This window comes from Falco peregrinus, chromosome 2 (genome assembly GCF_023634155.1).
Source record: "Falco peregrinus isolate bFalPer1 chromosome 2, bFalPer1.pri, whole genome shotgun sequence".
In the NCBI taxonomy this organism is placed as follows: domain Eukaryota; kingdom Metazoa; phylum Chordata; class Aves; order Falconiformes; family Falconidae; genus Falco; species Falco peregrinus.
Genome location: NC_073722.1, coordinates 126,465,355 through 126,480,219, shown reverse-complemented (window position 1 = coordinate 126,480,219; position 14,865 = coordinate 126,465,355). Strand labels below are relative to the sequence as shown.

Here is a 14,865-nt window from a genome sequence, read left to right as displayed (position 1 = left end):
AGCGTGGCCGAGGCGGTTCGGAGCGGCCCTTCAGCAAACCCGACCGGCGCCTGGCGCCCCAAACCCGGCGGGCGGGTGCCGGGCGGTCTCGCTCTGCGCCCCCGCCGCTCCCCTCTGCGTGGCCCTGAGATCTTCCCCTGGCAGCGCCCGCTCTCTGCTCCTCCCTTGGAAGCCCGAACAAACGGCATCCCGATCGCGGTAGCTACAGTTCCCCATCTCCAGTTAGCTGTCACTATTTTCTTCCACAGAAACCTGGCAGCGAACCAACGGAGGGAAAAAACAAACCTGCTATAATTAATGTTCTTGCTGTTCAAATATTTATATAAAGCAAGATAGAGCCGTATGCCTCCGCAATCTCTTGGATCTGTCCAACCTTCTCAGCTTTGCAGCCAGTAACAACTTTAATTGATTATGCAGCGTTGCTGACGGCAAACAGCTACGGCCAGCTCCTCTTCCCAGGACCCAGCTCCATGTAGACCACCTGAAAGCGCTGCCTTCGGTGAAGTTCACACCCACCCCAGGACTCAAAGAGAAGGGAAAAAGGACTATCCTTCTGATGGAAGAAGGGTTTGGGGATATTTTTCTCCTGGGCATGGGTTTGGGTACAAATGCAATTAGGTGCTTCGGTGTCTTAAATCACAAAACATACTAGTGCAGGCAAGGTCCTGAAACAGAAGCAGCGAGGCACCCCATGTGCTCATCCCCAAAGCTAAAATCAAAAGTAAGATGCTGCAAGAAGTTACAGGAGATTTTGAAGTCTGTGACCAATTCCCTTGGTTCTAAGAATATAATCACTTCTGTTACAACAGCTATGAATCCCCAACCTCTTGATGACTCTAAAGCTCCTGCCAGTTTACACTAATTCCAGCTCATTTCCCCTATAATTTTGCCTCCTGTTTATTCTGCAGAGGTCTGCACAGCACTGAGCCTTTCAGGTGAGCTGCCAAAACAACATGATGCAACACCGCAGGCTCTGTTACCACCCGCTCCTGCAGCTGCTGCCACCCTCCCATAACGCTGTGCCTCCGCTCCTGCTCCCTTGTGAGAAGGTAATTTGCTGATTAGCTCCCTGGGAAGAGGCTTAACAACAGGATGTGCAACACATCTGCAAAAATTGCATCAACTGCAACGCCAAAGGAGTTTTTCCTTGTGTTGTGTTCTTTACCCTAGACCGTCTGTCATAGTTCTGTTACATGAATTCATGACTGCTGAAGAACATGAGAACTATACCATCATTTAGCTCCATTATGAAAAGGTTTAATTATTTTTATCACTGCCTGCTAAAATTATCACCTCCTTATGAAAGATGTTTCCTTCTTGCACTGATAGCCATGACCACATTGGTCACATTGCTTCTGCTTGTTCTTGAAAACAAGTGCTGTGGAAGTGTGATCTGGCATCTATTCCATCACCTGTGGGACCCTTCACAGAGCTCTGACCTCTGGCCAGATGTTGCCCCAAGTTCCCCTCATAGGATTCCACTACCAAGGCTTCTCAGGCCAAATTCTGACTGTATCGATCAACATTCCAACTTGAAGTTAGTCAAGGAACTAATTCCAGCATTTATTTGTCCTCTTCAGCATTTTTGTACAGTGCTTGTCAGGTAACAGCAACTGCAGTTTACTACCAAATTGAAAAGCCTTTAGCAGGCTACCATCCATTGCTAGAGAAAGCTCCTGAAAACCAGGGATCACTCTAGCATGGCACCAAAAAAAAACCAAAAGCCCAAACAACCCAAAACAAACTCTACTTACAGAGCACTAAGTGCTTCTGCAACTGATTGCTATAGATCTGATGTCATGGTCAGTTAAAATAACTTCAGAAGCATCAGCTGAAAGACATTATATAGGTGTCAGATGCTATTTGGTTGCCAGGATGTAACAAAAACCTTTTAGTTTCACTTTACTGATGGGGAAAATGGAAGCTGAGTAATTTACCAGGGCGGCTGCAAGCCAGAGCTGGCTATAGTGTACAGTTGTCCTGAATTAGTGCCCTTCAGACCACAAGGCAAATGTTTCCTGACAGACAGCAAACAACAGTGACAGGGGGTAAAAGGAACAGAATGAAATGATTTTAATTCCAGTATTTCTGCTCTCCTACAGAAATGTAGTCAATGACAAAGCTGCTACCAATACAGGCATTTCCCACATTAGCTACCTCCCTGCAGGAACCACGTACCATGGCAGAAAGGGGCCCCCAGAGTTAACAAGGACACAAAACCCAAGAGAGTAAAGCCACCTTTCCATGAGAGATGACTGCACGATGCAGAAGTGCCATGCTTGTCTAAAAAGAGGAGCAAAAATGTGTATGCTGGTGATGGGACACTCCCATAGCTCCTAGCCTGAGGAATTGTGTAAACGGGAGGAAAAACATCAATCGCTGCATGGGGTCCCTGGCAGCCTGTCAAACAGAGAAGCAAAGAGAGGGAAAAAACCCCAACCAACAACCCCATAAACAATGGATACGTTTTTATTTCCTTATGTTCTACCAGGCGAGTTGTTGACTTAAAAATGACTGACTTGTTGTGCAACTCAAATGCTTGCAAGCCTACCTCCCTCCTTCCTTCCTCTCCCTGTTTTTATGCACCGGTACATTTGTTGGCTCCCTTCTGCCCAGGCCACCTTCTCCATAGATACCCCAAGAGGCACTTTGACTCCTGGTCATATGGATATTTCGGCAAGCAGCTTGATGAGCCCCTGATTTCATCTGATCCAAGTCTACATGTACATCCTAATTCTTCCACAATGTCACATACAATATTTAATTGCATGGAAAGAAAGCGGGTGGACTGAAACACCGCTGCAACGCACTGCTTCAGCTTCTGAAGCAATCACAGGGAAAAGCACAGTTCCCTTTACAACTCCCCAATGCAGAGGGAAATAACCAGAAACATTCGCTCCTCTTTGCAGGGAGGAGGTGGCGACCAGGAGGTAGGGAGGGGAAAGAGTTGAAACAATCTGCCAGCAGCACAAACTTTGTTCACACTCCAGTTCTGGCTCAGATGGGAAGCAGCCAGCAGAAAAAAAAATAAAAACCTTAAGAAACAAGGAAGCTGTTCTCATGCTTGTAGTGACTTCTGAAACAGCATCCCCCGCCCCCCAAAATGCTGGGATGAACACAGGAAATAAGAGAATTCTTTTTGACAAGACTTTTGCAAAGTATTCAATGCAAAATCTCAGACTCAAACAGTTTGTAAGATCCTGCACATACCATGCAAGGGAGCTCTATGGGGAAGAACAAATTTGGCATAGAAAATGGGCACACTGGACAAAAGCCTTTCAAGTCTGAAGTCTCAAACAATGAAAGGTCTGTTTTATTAATCTGTTGCAAATTATAAGCGCTGCATAACTGTGTAAATCTTCCAGACTGGTGCCAGAGGAGTTAAAAAAAAAAAAAAGAAAAAAAAGAAAAAAAGAACAGTGTGTTTGCAAAGCCAGGCTCTGCACTGCTGGAGCTGTCAGGCCTTGGGCAGCCGGTGAGAGAAGCCGGCAGAGGGCTCGCCAGAGCCAGGCTGCGAAACAACAGGGAAACACTGCATGACACAGGCAAGGTAGTGAAGATGCAATAAACTGTAGTTCCTTCCTTCCTTGACACTATTAGCAAGCTCAGAGCATTGCAAAACAGTTACACCACAACGTGCTTTGCCATTTGCTGTGCTGGCACCGCTCCGCACCAGCTCCTCTCCTGGTGCACGCTGTTGGGCACAAAAGCTCTTAAGAGATTGCTGCGTGCCTCGGACAGCACATGGCCAAGGACTGGGATTTCCCCAGGACATGTTCAATCTGCTGATTTTCAGCAGTTAGGACATAATTCTCAATGTGTCCCCTCACTACTCCTGCCTAACTACTGAAGTGGGGATAATGACCCCTTACTCAGGGTATGTGGGTGAACTGGGACACAGCTGAGACCACGGCTCCCTCACACACATGCCAAAAGACTGAAACATTTTTCTTTTAAGAATATCACTGCTGGAACGCAGAAATGTTCACAGAAGCATTTAATTTAAACCTTAATTTAAAAAAATATGCTTAAACATCCCTCACACCCCCAACCTTTTTTCAGTGACAGAGACAGGTCAAACACACAGATTGTCAGTGCTGCTTCAAGGGAAAAAAAATCTGCATGTCTTAAACAGAGGCTTTGGTTGCAGTGGATTTGGGGTTTTTCTGTTTTTTAAGTCAAAGCCAAGAAATTTCTAAACCAATACAACATTCTCTGAAAGTGTATGCAACTCAAGTTTCGACCCCCAAGCAGCAGCCCAGTGTTAGAACACAATCTGAATGGGACAAAAAGCCTAGGAATGAACAAAATAAAGTCAGTTATTAGGAATAATATTTCATTACTCAAAGGCCTCTAAAATTTTTTCAACGTGTGTTTTGTAACATTTATGTCGTTTCCTAAGTCTTCTACATTCCTATGGATACTTGTCAGAAAAGACTGTCAGGCAGAGTATTTAGAGAGCTAAGAGACCCCATGAACAATTTGGAAACCAAAGGCCCACCCTGGGCACCCTGCAGCTGCTTCGCAGTGTCCCTCTGCAGCCAGAGAGAGCTTCAGTGGGATGGGATGGGACACGACAGCCGCGCTGGCTGCGTGGAGGTGCTGCTCAAACCACTGCCCACCCAGCTGCTGCAGAGCTCAAGCCCAGAAATCCCTGTGGGCTCGCAGTTAATTAGAAGCATACTGCTAGGACACGTATCAAATGCAAAGCTGATACAAAGTCGGACACCACTGCACTGAAGTGTTTTGAAATACCCAGAGAGAGCTGAATCAATTAGAATACTTCCTTCACAAACCTTGTTCTTACTGGCATTCTCTGGGCCTGAGATCAGCCCAGAAAAGAGGCAAAAATCTCTTCAAATGTCAAGTCTTAATGTAGTCTGTACATTGCGGATGTGCACAGAGAACTCATTTTTCCTAATTTCAGGTGAGGTTTCAAAGTTGAGCTATATCCTTAAAATCAGCCCCATGGTGCTTCGTGAACGCAGCACACCCATCCTCCCCAAGATGGAAATGAGTGATACACGGCACAGACCAGAAAGCCAGAAACATTGTGTGTCAGTACAGTAAGTTATATAGGTATCCTACTGTTCATTATCCCTTTGCCAAGGTGCCCTCTTTCCCCTTTATAGGATTTCCTGCAGACACCATTGAGAAACACTGACATTTAGATAAGCAGTGTTGACTAAAATATCCAGGTTAACATGCAAGAATAAGTATTTATGTGTCTTAAGTGGGACTATGTTATAAGCACCAGCAAAACAAGCTCATACGTGCAGCCTTCATGTCAACACAGTGCCTTGCAGAGGCACCCACAGCTCAGAGGAAGTCAGACACACACTTTGATGTGGCTCTCCACAAGAAGTAACTAGCACATCTCCTCAGCGGAGCAAATTAAACCAACAAAGGGCCTTTTTAATTTAGTAATGCTCCTTCCAGGGCTCAAGACAGTTCACCTGAAAGACTACCCATATAAAGCTCTGAATGTTTGGGGCCAGAGTTCACTGAGCAGAAGCCGGACTCGCTAGAGAACAGTTCCCTGTAAATTATACAAGTATTTGAAGCAAGACAGGATATTCACCCCAATGCCACGGTGAAGCTTCTCCAAGCTCAGCAACCAGCACCCAGCTATTCAACTTAGACACCAGAGAAAAGGATGCACTCACCTGTTTTCATTATCCAGAAACACTGAACTACTGCTTTTCCCAAGGGCTTCACTGATGGGAGAGAGGCAGAAGGGGGAAGAGAAGGCATCGGAATCAGAGTCAAAAGTACTGTCCCTGCTCACGTCATCAGCAGACAGCTCCAAGGAGCCCTCATCCTCCCCTGGCTCTGGCCTGCAGTCCAAACCTTCTTCTGTCCCCTCCACCGACAGCTCTGACCTGTTCTGCTCCTCCTGAGAGCTGATTGTCGATAGGATTCCTGAGTCACTGCGGGCAGGCTGGGGGGACCGGCGGGTGCTGTCTGCCGCAGGGTAGCACTGGGAGAGCTTTTCCCCTTCCGAAGAGGGGGAGCTGATATAAGCCAAATCTTTCACAAGCTGTGACACAGTTAGGATGTCTTCTTTCAGGATCACTGCCCCTTTCTGCTCGGTGGGGGAAGCCTGACGGACAACACCAAACCCCTGAGTGTGGCGGCCACGTTTGCGGGGAGCTTTACGGACCGGGGAGCTCTCAGGAGTGATATAGCGAAGGGCTTCTTCATCCTGCCTCTGAATGCGGGAGTTTGGCACCCAGGCAAGGATAAGCGTGGTTCCGAGTAGCTCATCTTTTTCCATATACAAGCACAAATAGCCTTTGAGAGAGCAAAGGAGCAATCAGTCATGGCATGACACAGATTTATTCTAAGGAAACTGAGCCTCAAATTTGCCCTTCCCCATCTCCCCCATTTACCACCATTGCACATGAGCAAAACAAACCCTTTTATTTACCACTACAGAATTCTGCCAAACTAATTGTGGGGTGCTCAACATTATTCAGTATTTACAAAGAATTTCAAGTCTGCATATGGCTTTTGAATAGTCTAAATTCCATCTGGCCTAAGCAGACATAGAAATGACATGCAAATACTTCAACTTCCTGGATGGATTACTAATAAAGAATAAATTCTGAAATATGTTGCCACATGAAAAACTTCTACTGTTTGTTAGTTAAACAATTTCAAGTGCCAGCTAAACACTTATTTCTCAAGAACATTTACTTTAGTGTAGCTAACGGGCTACAATTTTCATGGAAAGCCAATAGGAGAGGAAAAAAAAAAAAAAAAAGCCAGACACACAAAAAGGGAAGTGTGAGTCAATGTTCACAGAATAATTAGTTTTGTGAAGTTAAGCCAGCAGTCACTACTCTCTTTGATGAAAACATGAAAGAACAGAGTCACAGATGACAATAAAGGGACAGAGAAGTGTCCCTTCTTCATTTACTCCAGTGCATGCAGTCACAATCAGGTTTTCTTTCTTTTCCCTTTACCAATGCTTGTTGAGGCCACCCTAGCAATGACAGTTACAAGATGATACTTGGCTTTCCTGAACATAATTGTTCAAGTATATTTGAAAGAGCAACAGAAGTTACTGTCCTCAAATGACAACTGTCAATCTTCGGCCATACGAATGGGCTTAATAAAATAAGTAAAACCATGCTAGAACAGGAGAAATAGCATCAAATTTCCTATTAAAAGAAGAGTTGATGGATCAGCTTGTGGATGGCTTTCCTCAATCTTCTGTAAGACTGCCTTGCCTGGTCCCCCACTGGCATCTTTTCATTCTTTAGAGCCCAAGATGTAGAATTTGATACAAACACACACCCCAGGAGAGAGAAAAAGAGTGAGTGAGCAGTGTCTGCAACACCCTATCACCTGGATGATGCTCCCCGATGCCTTGTAGCAGCTCAGGTGGGTGGACACAGACATTGTTCTTAGAGTAGATAATCTCCCCATCAAGTATGGAAGAGGAACTGCTGCCACCACCAGGATTCAAGGTCAGGAGGTCAGAAGCTTTTGAAGAGGCACGTCGGAGGAGTCGCCCCAGAGACATCGCCAAGGGAATGTTTCCATTATCTGTCAGCTCTAATTAGGAGTCAAATTCAGAAGATCTGCTAAGAAGGTAGAAAGAAGTGCATTGGAACAAATATACTGACAGCACAGCATGTGCCTACCACTGTCTGAGAAGGAAGAGGTCTCCCATCAATTGCTGCACCAATCCTACAACTTAAGCAAGAGCCTCCAAATGCTCTGGATCTGAAACATCACCTCTGTTTTAAACGTGCTGAAGTACAGAATCCCAGGATGGTTTTTTCTGCAACAAAGAAATATGAAGGCATCAAAAAACCACATTTTAATAGTAACTGTGGGGAGGAAACAGAAAAGTAATGCTTGTCACTGAAAATCGCCCATTAAGAAAGAGAATGCAGCGATGCAGAGCTGCCCGATGTATCACTGTCCTGGGGATGTCAAAGAGAGTCAGAGTAGACCCTGGGGGATTCCTTCAGCACAGAAAAACTGCTGAGACCATGACATTAAACAAGGGGCCGCCACTTTATCCACAGTAACCACTGATCTCCGAAAAAATATTAATCAAAACAAGTTAATTTTGTGTTATCATTTTTTGGCATATTCCTGTTATGCGCTTGAAGTTTTTGGTTTGGGATTTTCATTTGTTTGTTTTCTTGTTTTGAGCAGTGATGGTTAAGTAGAGCTTTTTCAGAGGTAAGTGGCAAGAGACCCATATTCAACAGAGTGGGCAGTTTCCAACAGCAGAGTACAGCATGTGAACTCAGGACAAACACTTCCTCCACCAATAGGTAACTTTAGCTAACTGTGGAGTATGATCCCCAACCGATCACCAGGTAAGCTCTGTACTCAAATGAGATGTGCTTCTCATTGGGGCTGTGAATCCAGAAGGGTCACCCAAGCTATAAAACTATTTAGGAGACAGATCACAAATTAGACTTAATGTGTGGAAACAACAGTCTGGCACAAAGCAATCCCACAGATAGCCCAATGCAATTCAACGTGGAGCAGGCTCTGCCTGCTGCTGCTGTCCCTAGCTGGGAAGCAGACCATCAGAGGCATGGTAGTTTCTGTTCTGCCAAAAGTACATGAGCAGAGGAAACATCTACTTTTGCTCCTTTGTATTTACACGGCCTTACTTGCTTGTGAACGGGCCGGTCTGACCTAGCACACACCATATATCACCATGGTCCCAGGCCCAGGGGAAGCATGTGGAGATACCAGCTCAGTGTGTTCCCTGTGACAAGTCCCACACCACGGTCTGCTCAGCATGCAATGGGTAGCCAGAAATAAAAAGAAAAGCAGATAGGCCCTGACTTGTACTGTCAGGGGCACTGGATGCAGGAAACATTTAGGGGCCTAAAGCAAGCATCATCAAACATTGAATAGCTCTGATTTCTTTAAGCATGATTTTAATGGTATCTCCAGACACACAAGGAAGCAAGAAGGCAGAAAGGGCAAACAGAACCAGCGTTTCTCAAAGAGCAGAGTGAAAACTGCAGGGAAGAAAAATAGCTGTCCTGATTCTGACAGATTTGTACATACAGAAGACTGCAAATGAGACTGCCAAGTAGTTGACAGAGCCTTCATTAAAGGACAAACTATTGGTTTAACTGGCAATCACTAGATTTGTCAGCTTGAATCACAGCATAAGCAGTTTCTGCATTTCAGTCTTTGCTGGAACTTGACGGAGAAGCTTCAACCCTGCTATGTAATGTGCCCAGCAAGTGTTCTGGAGAAGACAATTACTCTGCAAGTCCTTCGCACTCATGTCTCCTTCTAGCACCAAACACAACATGTATCTTCATGTCTCAGCCCCAAAAAACCAAACACCAATAGAGCCATATGCTCGTTTTTGTCCACATCACCAAAAACCATGGTACACCTTGGAGAAGTAATTTGCCTTGGCCACCGTGAAGAGCCAGTCACCTTTCCTCTCACTGCACCCTGCAAGAATACACAGTAAACTCTGCTGCAACTCCTTCTGACCACCAAGTTACAACACACCATCGTTTCAACACAGAGCGAGGGAGTCTGAAGCTGTGATGTGGAGCAACCTGTATGGCATCAGAAGCCTTGAGCCTCCAGCACATCTGAAGAGGGTCATCTGCTACCACAACATTTTATAGGCAGCACAGTTGGCTCAGCTATGTCCTGTTGCTGTCAAGACTGAAACCAGCCTGGATATCCAGACCTCAGCTATTTTATCAGAACTCTAAAAGTGCTAAACCTCCACACAGAATCATAGAATGGTGAGGGTTGGAAGGGACTTCTGGAGATCACCTAGTCCAACCCCCTGCTAAAGTAGGTCCACCTACAGCAGGTTGCACAGGATCATGTCCAGGAGAGTTCTGAAAGTCTCCAGAGAAGGAGACTCCACTCTGGGCAGCCTGTTCCAGTGCTTGGTCACCTTCAAGGCAGAGAAATTCTTCCTTGTATTCAGATGGAAGTTCCTGTGCTGCAGTTTGTGCCCATTGCCCCTTGTCCTGTCACTGGGCACCACTGGAAAGAACCTGGTTCCATCCTCTGACATTGCCCTTAAGATATCTGTATACATTGGTAAGATCCTCTCTCAGTGCTCCCTTCTCCAGCTAAACAGACCCAGCTCTCTCAACCTTCCCTTGTGAGGGACATGTTTCAGTCCCCCCATCATCTTTGTAGCCCTCACACAGAAGGAAAGTGGTACCAGCTAGTTGCTGCTGTTAACTGGGTAATGCTTCCTCAGAAAACACAGGTGAGCTTTTCCTATTAAGGACAGCAGATGGAGATGCATGTATGGAACAAGAGCTTGTGTGATGTTCTACTGCAGCTCTCCAGGGGCTCTCAGGAACTTGGGCAGAGGTGCAGGACTTGTCTGCCAACAGAGGCAACTTATAATTAGCTTTTACACAGCACAGAAAGAACAAAGCAACAGGTAAAGATCAAAAGCTGCTCCCTGGAAAGCAGAGGAATTTAAAGGGAAATATTGCTTTGATCCTGCAGAACACCTGTTGCTTCAGCACTACCTTGGTGTGCAGGTGGAAAGTGCAGCAGATACACACATGCACACACAGGCTGGGAAGAGGAAACAAAACAAAAGACATAAGGTGAAAAATATGGTGTCCTGCCAGCACAGAAATCTAGTCTGTCGCATTTGTTTTGCAGAAGACCTATGCATCAGAAACCAGAAACCACCACAAAGCCACAAACAAGTAGCCAAATATACTGGGATATGTAAGTATCACCAGCAAGACTCAAATGAAGTATTTCACCATTGCCACAGGCTAGGGAATTCTGTGTAGCTTTGCAGAATTAAAGAAAAACAGATGCAAGTCACTGGACATTTTCTGAGAGAGTGACAAGAGTGATCTGGAGTGTGGAAAGAGATTGCCAAGGGAAGATTAAAGAAAGGGAAATGTATTAAAAGTCTTTGTACATGGGAACTATTATTGCCATAAAAAGGAAGAGCTGTCAATGGAGGACAGCAGAAGTGGTAAGGCAGTTAAACTGTGGCAAGCATTAACTAGTTTAGTCAATCTAATAGCAGGGACAATGGTGTACCAGGACAGGGCAACCTGAAGAAGCCATTTCCATCACTGAGGGGTTTCAAAGACAGGCCACAGAAATAGATAGGCAGTCAGTCCCAGCTAGGACCAAATGATGGCCTGGACCTCCAAAGGTCATCTAGTCTACCTATACAACCCCCAAAGTCTTTGAAACGGCTTGTGAATGCGCCTTTCCTTCCTAAAAGACAGGAGTTCATACAACACAAATCAGCAAATAACAAGGAGACCAAATTTGCAGGGTTTGCTCTATTCTCAGCCCTTGTCTATGTGGGACAACATCTGCATGCACAGTCCATGGGGCCTGGGTCACCAAGGGAAGCAGGTATTGCTGCTGCCTCTTGTGTGAGCTTTGGAAGACAGGCGGGAACTGTCCTGTGGCTAAGGCAGCATTAAATTAGCACCATTCAAAAAAAAAAAAAGTATTTTTCATATTAATTTTCTATTTATCCCCTGATCTGAAGGGATTCTAATCAATGTGGCAGAGACAACCCAGCTCTCCACAAGCTGAAGCACTGAATTAGCTGATAAGCTCTTGCCGAGTGCCAATATTTATTAAGCACACATACATTTTCTTCTCCCACACATCAACTGTCGCCACTAAAAATCTCTGCTACAGCTACCGAGTCTGTTCACGCAGCCCCTGGCTGCTCTCCCAGTCAATGCCAGCACTTCTGAGCTACACAAGATCTCACTAATGTGCTGGGGAGCCAACTTCTGAAATCACCCCAAGAAATCTTCACAAGAGCCTGACCAGTTCCAGCCAGCAGCATCTCAAGTAACACCGGCTGCTCGCCTCCCTTAGAAATGCCCTTCCCCTTCTCACAAACTGATCAACAAAATCCTGTTTGGCTTGGCAGATGCTGCTGGACCAAATGTTGCTGCCTCCGGTTGCACAAGGTTCCTGTATTCTGGCACAGGAGGGCAATGCAGGGCTCCTGCATGGGCTGACCCAGGCTTCAGCACGTTACTCCTGGTCTGCACAGCACACGCTGACACTGGAGCAGTTTGTGAGCATGCAAGGCAACAAGGCTTCTCTCACAAATAAGTTTAATCTATAGAGGCATATGACAGCTTGCACTTTGGGTTGGCTGCAGCCGACAAGTCACACTGCTGAGCACTTTGTGCCTGGCAGTGGGTCTTGTGGCTCCGAGGGCAAATTTGCTGTGCAAGAGTTTAATAGCTTTACAAGCAAAGTAAGTCGAGTTACAGGGCTCTTGAAACATAAGACCTACAGCATGTCTGGGCACAGAGGAGAAACACAAGCTGTCAAACAACAGCACCAAATTTAAGCATGAAATAGCTTAAGGAAGAAAAACTCCACAGGCTTTTTTTCTTTTTTGCCCTTAATAACTTAATTTTGACTTCACATATTTAAGGACTAAAGTCACTGCACTGGGAAGGGCTCAAATATTGCAGAAGTTCCTGCCTCTTCCTCCCCTTGGGAAAAAAAAATACCAGGTTTGCATCTCTGGTAGCTCAAGCATAGGTTACAGTTTGCTGGAAGGCAGAGCGACCAGAGACCAAGTACAGGAGCCCAGGAGTCAGAACTCGCAGTTTCTTTCCAGTCTTCTGACTGGATTTTCTGTGCAACTCTCAGTTAGTCACTCACTTGATCTATACTTCTCTATATATACATGAGAGCCCTTGTAACAACCTTCCCTTTGTATTGCCATACTGCTACATTGGGGGGTGGGGGAAGCTTTCAAAACTACTAGCTATTAGCTGGAGCTATTTAATATGACCTAGCCAAATCAAGGAAAAAAGTTTACCATAGGGAGCCATTCTGAAGTCATCCCATTTCATGGGGAGAATTATGTAGGTCACCAAAAAGTCTTTCATTGCTGACCTGCTGGTGCAGCAGCGGCCCGCTGAGTGCAGAGTAAAGGAAAAGTAACAGCAGTCACCAGCAAAATCCTGACACTCACACAATCCCAATTCCAGTCACTTCAGTGGAACAGATTTCACTCAGATGCATCTCAGCTGAAAAGGTAAAAAAGGGACAGCAGACTAAATACTGCAAGTTTGTGACTCAGAGATAAAAAGGGAAATGAAATGCTGCCTGCTGCTCCCAGCCACACCTGCTTAGGCATAAAAAAGCAAATAAAAAGCTTACCACCTCTCTAGCATTAAGAGTCAAACCACAGCACACAGTTTGGTGCTGAGAAATTATTATTTGTGCCACATGTTCCTCCATCCTAAGATTAACTTCATTTCATATTACTTAACTGCTGTGTTTGTGCAGTAGGTAACGTTTTAATGGCTTTTTTTTCCCCAGCATCCTGTAGCTGTGGCCTGATAACACTCACAGTACTAGATTCCTAAATATCAGCAGCTGAAAATCTCAGGAACCTGGTTTCAAGGCTGAATTGATAAAGTAATTACGAAGTCTTTTCTTAATATGACAGACATCAAACCACGCATCTCTGACACATTGAAACGGTCTCCTTTTCACCCTGCCACAGGCAGGACTGTGCTGCCCTCCCTTCTTGTATGCCAAACAGAGAAAGCAACACACTGCCCCATCCCAGCTCTCCAGCTTTACACCAAGCAGGCATCGAGACATACAAAACAAACCAAGATATTCAGGAAATACAATGCAGGGTCAGAAAAGCAGCTTTCAGAGACTTCTCTGTTTTAAGCCAATTTATCATCAGAACAAGAATGAACCCCTCTAAGCCTACAAACTTAGAGAAGGCTTCTACAAAAGAAGCAGCAGGCCTGAGGTTTTTACCCTGAGCTGTTCTGGTCTTAACATTTCTACTGTTTTCTCTTAAAAGATCTTTCAGCTTTATTACTTCCTATTCAGAGTGGCGACTAAGAACATAATACCTTTGCGAGCCAAGCTACCAGCCTGAGAACTGAAAAGACGGCAGACCTCCGAGAGGAAGAAGCAGAGTTATTTTACAGAGTGTCAGCAACACCTAGAGCAATATATCACCCTGTAATCCCTGCCCTGGAGCGCCTGAAGGCCATACATCAAATAATTGCCAAGGATCCCGACCATCCATCTTCACATCTCTGCTGATAACAGAAGTGAGCGAGTGAAGGGGTAGGTACTGGGGTAATTGGAGAGACCACCTCCCTAAAAGCAAGGAAATCGTTAAAATACCCCAAGTGGTACGAAGCCACTCCAAAACAGCAGAGGATAAAGTCTGGGAACTCCTTTGCATTCCGCTACCTGCCCGCCCCGAGCCGGCCAGGGGGCAGCACCCCGGCCGCCCCCCCGCCGGGCTCTGGTGGGCCCGGGGCAGCGGCGGCGGGGGAGCGCGGGAATGGAGGACAAAGAACGGGATAAATAAAACAAAAATGGACGGAGCGCCAGGGCGCCGGGCAGAGCACCGGGTGCCTCCTCCCCAGGCACGAAACCGGGTGCCAGCCCCACGCGTGGCGAGCAGTGGGCCCGGGTGGGCTGGGGCAGCCGCTGCCAGGGGCAGCCGGGGCCCCGCTGCCGCCCCCCGCCGCGCAGAAGCCCGGCCCCGCCGTTACACGCCGCTCAACGCGCCCGTACCCAGCAACGTCCCCCGCGGCCCCGCCGCTTTTACCGGCAAAGACGAACCTAGGGAAACTTGTCCCGGCTGAGCGGCCCAGCCCCGGGCGGGCCCCCAGCCATCGCCCCCACCGGGCTCCGCTGCCGCCGCCCCACTCCCCCGGCTCGGCCCGGCCCGGTGGGGGTGTGCCCGCCCGGCGGCCCCGCCTGCCGCCGCCGCCGCCGTGACCCGCGGCTGCCCGGCAGCCGCCTCAGGGCGGCCTCGGTGAGAGAAGGGCGAAGGGGGACAGCCCCCCCCCTCCGCCACCAGCACGCCCCGCCCGGCCT

The 14,865-nt window shown here is 46.8% G+C and overlaps 1 protein-coding gene across 10 annotated transcripts in view; it reads right to left on the bottom strand.

Annotated features, from left to right (window-relative positions):
• Positions 1-14,865, bottom strand: part of TBC1D16 (TBC1 domain family member 16) — a 33,842-nt gene that overhangs the window by 18,830 nt on the left and 147 nt on the right. For 3 of the 10 annotated variants that reach the window (XM_055795768.1, XM_055795776.1, XM_055795775.1), the window contains exons 2-3: positions 7,354-7,592; positions 5,667-6,294 (exon numbers count right to left, since the gene is read on the bottom strand). The exons of 1 other annotated variant lie outside the window; for it this stretch is intronic. In XM_055795768.1, coding sequence (XP_055651743.1) covers positions 5,667-6,294; positions 7,354-7,531 — 806 coding nt within the window. In that variant the 5' untranslated portion in view covers positions 7,532-7,592. Of the gene's footprint in view, positions 1-5,666; positions 6,295-7,353; positions 7,593-7,652; positions 7,793-14,607; positions 14,864-14,865 lie in introns of those variants that run through there. 6 more of the 10 variants (XM_055795773.1, XM_055795772.1, XM_055795769.1 and 3 more) reach the window with 6 other exon arrangements.